The sequence below is a fragment of the Ovis canadensis genome, chromosome 5, assembly GCF_042477335.2.
Source record: "Ovis canadensis isolate MfBH-ARS-UI-01 breed Bighorn chromosome 5, ARS-UI_OviCan_v2, whole genome shotgun sequence".
Lineage (NCBI taxonomy): Eukaryota > Metazoa > Chordata > Mammalia > Artiodactyla > Bovidae > Ovis > Ovis canadensis.
Genome location: NC_091249.1, coordinates 82049907 through 82059822, shown reverse-complemented (window position 1 = coordinate 82059822; position 9916 = coordinate 82049907). Strand labels below are relative to the sequence as shown.

General features: G+C 43.6%; 1 protein-coding gene across 2 annotated transcripts in view; it reads left to right on the top strand.

The window, feature by feature from the left end:
• The first annotated feature begins 6230 nt into the window (after positions 1-6230).
• Positions 6231-9916, top strand: part of CLINT1 (clathrin interactor 1) — a 59785-nt gene continuing 56099 nt past the window's right edge. Inside the window, exon 1 of one of the 2 annotated variants that reach the window (XM_069590015.1) lies at positions 6231-6751. In XM_069590015.1, the coding sequence (XP_069446116.1) occupies positions 6711-6751 (41 nt within the window). In that variant the 5' untranslated portion in view covers positions 6231-6710. The remainder of the gene's footprint in view (positions 6752-9916) is intronic. The other variant, XM_069590014.1, reaches the window with a different exon arrangement.

The window sequence follows — 9916 nt, the reverse complement described above, 5'->3', positions numbered from 1 at the left end:
TAAATACTTGTAATATTGAATAAATTTTGAAGATTAATATAATTACTAGCAGCAGTAATTGTATTAGTAGCAGCAGTGTGCTGTGCTAGGTCACTTCAGTTGTGTCCGACTCTCTGCACCCCTATGGACCAGAGCCCACCAGGCTTCTCTGTCCATGGGATTCTCTAGGCAATACTGGAGTGGGTTGCCATGCCCTTCTCCAGGGGTCTCCCTGACCCAGAGATTGAACCTGGGTCTCTTACATCTCCTGCGTTGGCAGGCAGGTTCTTTACCATAAGCAACACCTGGGAAGCCCAAGTAGCAGGAGGATCACTAACATTTACTGAGTGTTTACTTTGTGTTAGATTTTATTCTAAGTTATTTTTAAACTTTAGCTTATTTAATTATCTGAGAAAGTTTTTAAGATGAGTTTCTGTTATTCCTCATTATAATAAGAAAACTAAGTCACAGAAAAGAAAAGATAACACTTAAGTTGTGTCCGACTCTTGCAACCCAGTGGACTGTAGCCTGCCAGGCTCCTCTGTCCTTGGGATTTTCCAGGCAAGAATACTGGAATGGGTTGCCATTTCCTTCTCCAGGGGATCTTCCTAACTGAGGAACTGAATCCAGGTCTCCAGCACTGTAGGCAGACTCTTTACCAACTGATCTATATGAGACGTCAAATAATTCCAAAGTCATATATTTACAGCTAGTAAGTAGCAAAACTAAGATTCAAACCCAGGCAATCTGGCTCCAGAGATCTAATTCACAACCTCTATGCTTTACGAGTTTACTTAATTTATCCAGAATGACCAAGCTACTGAATAGCAGATACAGAATTTGGACCTAGGTTTGTTTGAGTACAGATCCTGCACTCTTGAACCACTACTTTATACTTTCTCTCTGTGGTTAACTGACAGCTCACGGTACTACATATAAATAGGACTCTGGGGTTGTACAATACATATTCTGCCTACCTCTTGTGGCAACCCTCATATTAATATCAGAAACCAAGTATCTAGACTTCTAGAGAAAAGCAGTTATGTGTGATCAAAAACAACAGTCACTGGGTCAAATACTGAAACCAAGGTATAACTCTTTTCCTCTTGTTTCAGTTTGGATACTGCAAGAAGCAGAAGCCAAGCTGAAATTAGAAGAATAGATTAGAGATGTATTAAAGGATAGCTAAATGGAAGAAGGAACAAGAGTACACGGGAAGAGTCTCAAGCTACAAGAAGTTCTGTCAAGGGAGAAAGGAGAAGGAAGGAAGATTGGGTTGGAAGATAATCCGTTCAGTTGCAGCAAAACTGAGGAAATGTAGGCCAGGTTGCGGTTGGGGGGAGCCGAAGGCAATTGCTGGCCCAGCAGAGGAGTCTTGCAATGGCTGGCTCCAGAACACCTTGTTCAGTCATTGCCTGGGAGTAGCCCATTGACAGCACAGCCTTGGCATAAATGCTGTGCCTCATTCCCAAGAAGTAGACGTGGCTGCTGGAGCTGTTGGCCATCCACACTCCCCTCAATGGGTTCTCTTGAAGAAAGATCTGGGAGGTGCCTTCCCATGGCTACCACAGTCTTGTACTAGGAATTAAACTCCTCTGAAGGATACACCAAGGAGCCAACCATAGGAGATAAGCATACTTATAATTGCTCCTCACACATAAGTAACACTGCTGAGTACATTTGCTTTCAAACCTTGTGCCAGTTTGGCCTCACTAAAAACCCATTTAGTAAAAAATATGTTTTCCTGAAGAGGGGTAGGTGGGACATTTTCTTGTTTATTTTTCTACTGTGGACACATTTAAATTGCCACAACTATGTTACTATGGAAACTGCTCTAAAAGTTGCAAGATAAAGGGTAAAAATGGAACACTTTGTTAAAATGCAAATGATTAGTCTTTGGAGACCAGACCACTTTTTAACAAACTCTCCTTGTTTGGTTCTTCTATTAAAGGCTCTTTTGAATCAAAGGTAGACACGCAGGGTTTTGGTGTTACATTCTAGATGGCACTGGTCAACTGTGAACAGACCACAGGTGACAACATTGGAATAAGTCTAGACACTTTCAAACTTGTTATCGGAACAGGCAAAGCAGGTGACAACATTGTACTCATTGGGTAACTCTGGTGAAGTTGATCATGAATTACTATGAATGTGTAAACAGGCCTAGGGCGGGGAAGGCGGTTATTTTCATGCCAGGCTCTTTCTGCTGGTGTACCCTGGACCTGCTTGTTTGAAAGTTAACTTGCTGAGCTCTTATTTACGGAAAGCAGGTTCTCTTTCTTATCTTCCCTGGCCACATTCCACCCTCTGAATCTTGAGCTGGACAGTCCATTCAATATGAAACACAAAATTCTCACTTGAAAGCCCTGTTTCTCTGCCTATCTCTACATGCACCTCCCCACCCACCTCTTCGACTCACTTTACTTCTATCTGCCTGAGCACTCCTATCTTGACAAAGCTCTCAGTTTTGATCTGATTTGTGCTTTTTATACTTTTCTGCCTGGCAATTCTTTCAATTTGTCTTTTTAAAATCCTGAAGTCTTACTGAAAGCCCTTCTAGAGCTCAGTCAGTCAGTTCAGTCGCTCAGTCCTGTCCAACTCTTCGTGACCCCATGGACTGCAGCATGCCAGGCTTCCCTGTCTATCACCAACTCCCGGAGCTTGCTCAAACTCATGTCCATCAAGTCAGTGATGCCATCCAACCATTTTGTCCTCTGCCTTCCCCTTCTCCTCCCACCTTCAATCTTTCCCAGCATCAGGGTCTTTTCCAGTAAGTCAGTTCTTTTTAGGTGGCCAAAGTGTTGGAGTTTGAGCTTTAACATCAGTCCTTCCAATGAACATTCAGGACTGATTTCCTTTAGGATTTACTGGTTGGATCTCCTTGCAGTCCAAGGGACTCTCAAGAGTCTTCTCCAGCACCACAGTTCAAAAGCATCAGTTTTTCAGTGCTCAGCTTTCTTTATGGTCCAACTCTCACATCCATACATGACTACTGGAAAAACCATCGCTTTGACTAGACGGACCTTTGTTGGCAAAGTAATGTCTCTGGTTTTTAATAGGCTATTTAGGTTGGTCATAGCTCTTCTTCCAAGGAGCAAGCGTCTTTTAATTTCATGGCTGTAGTTACCATCTGCGGTTCATGGGGTCGCACAGAGTTGGACATGACTGAAGCGACTTAGCAGCAGCAGCAGCAGCAGTTACCATCTGCAGTGATTCTGGAACCCCAAAATATAAAGTCTGTCCCTGTTTCTATTGCTCCCCATTTATTTGCCATGAAGTGATGGGACCAGATCCCATGATCTTCAGTTCAGTTCAGTTCAGTTGCTCAGTTGTGTCCAACTCTATGTGACCCCACAAACCGCAGCACGCCAGGCCTCCCTGTCCATCACCAACACCCTGAGTCCACCCAAACCCATGTCCATTGAGTTGGTGATGCCATCCAACCATCTCATCCTCTGTTGTCCCTTTCTCCTCCTGTGCTCAATCTTTCCCAGCATTAGGAACTTTTCAGATGAGTCAGCTCTTCGCATCAGGTGGCCAAAGTATTGGAGTTTCATCTTCAACATCAGTCCTTCCAATGAACACCCAGGACTGATATCCTTTAGGATGGACTGGTTGGATCGCCTTGCAGTTCAAGGGACTCTCAAGAGTCTTCTCCAACACCACAGTTCAAAAGCATCAATTCTTTAGTGCTCAGCTTTCTTTATAGTCCAATTCTCACATCCATACATGACTACTGGAAAAACCATAGCCTTAACTAGATGGACCTTTGTTGACAAAGTAATGTCTCTGCTTTTTAATATGCTGTCTAGGTTGGTCATAACTTTCCTTCCAAGGAGTAAGCGTCTTTTAATTTCATGGCTGCAATCACCATCTGCAGTGATTTTGGAGCTCAGAGAAATAAAGTCAGCCACTGTTTACACATTTTCCCCATCTATTTGCCATAAAGCGATGGGACCAGATACCATGATCTTAGTTTTCTGAATGTTGGCCATGATCTTAGTTTTCCAAATGTTGAGTTTTTTGCCAACTTTTTCACTCTCCTCTTTCACTTTCATCAAGAGGCTCTTTAGTTCTTCTTCACTTTCTGCCATAACGGTGGTGTCATCTTCATATCTGAGGTTACTGATATTTCTCCTGGCAATCTTGATTCTAGCTTGTGCTTCAACCAGCCCAGCATTTTGCATGATGTATTCTGCATATAAGTTAAATAAGCAGGGTGACAATATACAGTCTTGACATACTTTTTTTTCCTGATTTGGAACAAGTCTGTTGTTCCATGTCCAGTTCTAACTGTTGCTTTTGAACCTGCATACAGATTTCTCAGGAAATCTTCCAGAGCTCCTTCCAGTTATTTAATGAATGCAGTATGAGGAACTGATTTGACCTGAAGAACTAAGGGTCAGGTGTTCTAGATTCTTGATTTGGGATCATTTTTACCTAGCTTCATGACTAGCAGCAATCAATTTCATGTCTCCTTTGTGAATCAGTCCTCAATAGAAATTCTTTTCTTGCAGATTAAAAAAAAATTTTTTTTGCCATTTCCTTTATAGCATTCAAGTTTCAGCTTAAATAAAATGTCCTCAGGGGACTTCCCATGCATTCACTGCAGGGGGGTGGGTTCAATCCCAGGTGGGGGAACTAAGATCCTACCTCCCCCCTAAAAAAACTGTCCTCAAAGACACCCTGCTATTGCTATTGCCAAGTCACTTCAGTCGTGTCCAACTCTGTGCAACCCCATAGATGGCAGCCCACCAGGCTCCCCCGTTGCCGGGATTCTCCAGGCAAGAACACTGGAGTGGGTTGCCATTTCCTTCTCCAATGCATGAAAGTGAAAAGTGAAAGTGAAGTCACTCAGTCATGTCCGACTCTTAGCGAGCCCATGGACTGCAGCCTACCAGGCTCCTCCATCCATGGGATTTTCCAGGCAAGAGCACTGGAGTGGGGTGCCATTGCCTTCTCAAAGACACCCTAAATATTCCCTAATACTATTTTCCTCTAACATCATTCTCTATAATATTATCTTCTGTTTTCTTCAAGCACTTTCTATCAGCAATTATCTTAAATGTTCCCTCAATTACTATGTTTGCCTCCAAAGACCTTTAAGATCCAAGAGAGCTGAGGCCTTGCCTGTCTTCTTCCCAGCTGGGTTCTCCACTCCTTCAGTTCAGTTCGGTTCAGTCACTCAGTTGTGTCCAACTCTTTGCGACCCCACGGACTGCAGCACACCAGGCCTCCCTGTCCACCACCAGCTCTCAGCGTTTACTCAAACTCATGTCCACTGAGTCAGTGATACCATCCAACCATCTCATCCTCTGTCATCCCCTTCTCCTTCTCCACACTCCTGGCACATAGAAAATATTCAATAAAAATTTGTAGAATGTAAAGAACTGTAAAATTTAAGCAGTTTGACCAAATGAACTTTAAGAGTGTTTGTGGCTCTAACATGAACATTGTCAAAAAATAAGTGAAAAATAAAGTGACAATAATCATTGCAATAAAACAATGAATGCAGCATAGATGTATATCTACACTTTGAGAATATACACGTGTCAGCTTCTTGGGCCCGTCCTAATGTCCTGGTGTTGTTTTTCTACAATTTCCCATGGAGTGTGAACTGAGGTTCTGAACTTTATAGTAAGTATCTAACAAGGATATTAAGTATCTGTCTAAATATAAGAGCACTGTATGGTAGAATTAGAATGGAATAGGTTTTAAGATACAGCCTTTTCAATGTACAAGGATGGAAACTAAAGCCCAGGGAAGGAAGTATATTTGGGCATTTGGAACCAACTACAGAATTACTTCTGTCAATGAGGAGTACATATGCCAATTATACTTCTTATAGTCATCGCGTGCTTGCTGTCACTTCAGTCGTTTCCGACTCTGAGATCCTATGGACTGCAGCCTGGCAGGTTCCTCTGTCCATTGTTGTTGTTGCTCAGCCACTCAGTCGTGTCCGACTCTTTGCGACCCCATCGACTACAGCACACCAGTCTTCCCTGTCCTTCACCATCTCCTGGAGCTTGCTCAAACTCATGTCTATCGAGTTGGTGACGCCACTCAACCGTCTCATCCTCTGAATTCCCCTCCTCCTCCCGCCTTCAATCTTTCCCAGCATCAGGGTTTTTTCTAATGAGTCATTTCTTCGCATCAGGTGGCCAAAGTATTGGAGTTTCAGCTTCAGCATCAGTCCCTCCAATGAACATTCAGGACCGATTTCCTTTAGGACTGACTGGTTGGATCTCCTTGCAGTCCAAGGGACTCTAAAGCGTCTTCTCCAACACCACAGTTCAAAAGGATCAATTCTTCTGCTCTCAGCTTTCTTTACGGCCCAACTTTCACATCCATACATCCATACATGACTACTGCGGAGGGGTGCGGAGAATCCAGAGAGCTCTTTTACCGAAGAATCTTAACTTTAGCTTTCCTCTGAAACTCTCAGCCTAATTTGGCGCACAGAGAACTACAAGTCCCAGCGTGCCCCGTGCGCAGCGGGCGGAAAGTCAGGCACTTCCGCCCCACGCAGCGCCTCTGCCCCCGCGTCTCGACGTGTCACTGGCGGCGCCGCGGCTGTGGCCAGAGAAGGAGCTGACTGGGGGAGTTTGAGGCGGCGGGCGGCGGCGGCGACAGCGGCAGCGACCCCGGCCTGGATCTGCCCCGGCGCGGAAGTGTTCCGGGGTCCGTGGCGTACAGGAGAGGGAGGTGGAGGCCCGGCCCGCTCGGGCAAGATGTTGAACATGTGGAAGGTGCGGGAGCTGGTGGACAAAGCGTGAGTATCGGGGGGCAGTTGTGGCCGAGGCCCACGCGGGGGAGGGGCGGGGGGAAAGGGGAGCCGGTTCTGCGCTCCGGGCTGGCCGCGTCACGCCCCCCAGATGGGCCGGCCCTATCATGGCGGCGGGCGACTCTTCTCGACCCGGGCCCGCGTCCCGATCCGCCAACCGAAGGGACCTTTTCTCTGTCGAAACATCTTAGTCCCCTTATCTCCTATCCAGGCCTTCCTCACCCTGCAGCTACCCCACCCCTCTAGGCGCGGACACTTTGATCAGGGGCGGGGGAGGGTTGTCTCGAGCTGGGTCACTGCCCTGGCCGGAGAACTGTCTTGGCCCCTGGCTTTTGGTCTTTGCCTCCTGGGCAGCAGTGAAAGCTTGAGGGTGGGGAAACTTACTTCAGTGGCTCCCTGTGCTCCTCAGCGGTTGTAGAGACCTTAGGCCTGGTTGGGATGTGTCCTTTACCTTGCTGAGCTGCTTTTAATTCCTAATGAGCCTGAGATATTGTAGTGGGTGGTAGGTGTAACAAGTGGTCATTGTGGTCAGACTGAAGTTACTCAAGACTCTCTCCTTTGCTTTTCTAACACTAGTGAGAGTGGATCACCGTGTAACTTACTGTGATTCCTTTCCTCTATTTCCTTTTCCACTACATTTCATTTTTGGAGGGCCATTTGTTCCATTTGGTTTAGTTAACTAATCATTGAATTAACAAGAAATGGCTCCTAAAAAGGAAACAACCAAGGTTTATATCCTGTTGATCTGCTTGTAAGTACAGACAGGTAAAATGACTAATGCATAGCTGATACTCTTTAAGATTTAAGTGATCACTTTAGTATGTTACTACCCTAGGGAAACCTTAACATTTATATTGAGTGTATCATATAGATTAAAACAGTGGTTAAGTAAGGTCTTCTAGAACAGCAGGAAGTAAAGTTTAAGAATTTAACTCGTCCCCTTCTTTTCAGGTTTTAGTGATGATATAATAAGTAATGGCAAAAACAGTTCATTTGTGCCACTCATCCGATCTAAAATCAGGAAGTGAGGATGGCAAATTCTTGGCTTTCTTGAACCTCCCAAAAAATAACTTATTGTAAACTGCTATGTATAAAATAAATTAGATCCAAGCATATAATGTACAGCACAGGAAATACAGCCACCATTTTATAATAACTATAAACAGTATAATCTGTTAAATTATCAAATTACTGTTTGTACACCTGAAACTAATAAATCAACTATACTTCAGTAAGAAAAAATTCAGTGGCTTGGATAATGCATCACATAGAATTTACAGTTCGACTGTATTTTCAAGTTTTCTGTGCTATCGAGAACGCAGTAGAATGCCTGAGGAGCACAGATTTCTGAACCTGCAGAGCTGGATTCAAGCTCTGTAACCTTGGCAAATTACTTAACCTTGAAGTGTCCCAGTTTTCTCAGGTGAAATATGAAAATAGTGATGAATATTTACCTTAGAATGTTGTGAGAATTAAGGGTGAAGAACTTAAATAGCGTATAAAGGCCATAACGCAGTAAGTTTAGATCAGTATGCTTTTGATAATTATAGCTCATGTTCTACATCAAGAGTAATATTAAAATTCGTTAAGAGAAAAAATCCATGTTTGAAAAGTGATTTGGTGGTTTTGCTTTGTCAACCATTTATTTGACCATTAAGTCCTTGGTCCTTTATTTTGGTTTTGTTTTGCTATTTATATATCCTTTGCTTTCCAAAGGTAAAAATAAAATCATGTTTGTTTTTTTTAATCCAAGTTTATTGGTGTAAAGGCTACTAGCTTAAACAGTCTTTGAAGATCCAAAAATCTCTACAAAACTATTTCTTAACCAGAGGTCGGTGGAAGAAAAATCACTAAAAAACCACCTTCTTACCTTAGGGGACTAAATTTGTGGTACTCAAAAATTTGAAGACAAGGTACACTTTTTCAGGAGACAAATCAAGGCAATATTCTTGCTCTTGTTCTTTTCATGTTGTTGTTCTCACCTTTGTTACTAAGTTTCAAGTACCTCAGATTAAATTTGTCACATAAATAGCTATCAAGTCAATCTAATGGAAGAGCTGCTGTTGAAAAATAACTTCAGTCTTCCTTTTTACTACCCAAATAAGAATGGAAACCTGGGGATTTCCCTGGTGGTCCAGTGACAAAGACTTGGGGCTTCAGTGCAGGGGGCCCGGCCGGGTTCCATCCCTGGTCAGAGAACTAGATCCCACATGCAGCAACTAAGACTGCTGCTGCTAAGTTGCTTCAGTCATGTTCAACTCTGTGCGACCCCATAGACAGCAGCCCACCAGGCTCCTCTGTCCCTGGGATTCTCCAAGCAAGAATATTGGAGTGGGTTGCCATTTCTTCCTCCAGTTCATGCATGCATGCTAAGTCTCTCCAGCCATGTCTAACTCTCTGCAGACCTATGGCCAGTAGTCCACCAGGCTCCTCTGTCCACAGGACTCTCTAGGCAAGCAACTAAGACTAGGTGCAGCCAAATAAGTATCTTAAAAATTTTTAAAGAGAATGGAAATTTAAACCAAGTTACTCAAGAACATGTAAAAATGTTGCCACCAAGGACTTTTTAAAAAACTTTCAGTGGTGTCTGACACATATTAGGATTAGAACATGAGGTTATTTTACTGATGAGTACTTAATTTTCATCTTTCACTGGCAGAAAAGAAATAGTTCTTCCTCCCCAAATACAAACATTTTACAAAACCAGTACCTGTGGCATTATGCCCATTTAGACTGTTCACCTTAAATTGCCATAATGGAAGTGAAACAGATCCATAGAACAGCTATTCAGATTATCAAGGGGATAAGGTGATGAGGAAACTTGCAAAAGAGGAAATAATAAAGTGATTAAGGACTGCTCTGAGAGCTGTGTTGAATAGAAATGAGGCTTTATATGATATAGCACTGGATCACTTTTCTCTTTCATGCATTGGAGAAGGGAATGGCAACCCACTCCAGTGTTCTTGCCTGGAGAATCCCAGGGACCGGAGAGCCTTGTGGGCTGCCATCTATGGAGCCGCACAGAGTCGGACACGACTAAAGTTACTTAGCCGCAGCAGCAGAGGTTTGGGGAGACCTAGGTTCACATTCTGATACTGCTTTTTAAATTAGCCATATGTATAATTTGAGGCAGAATCATATGACTCTCCAGAG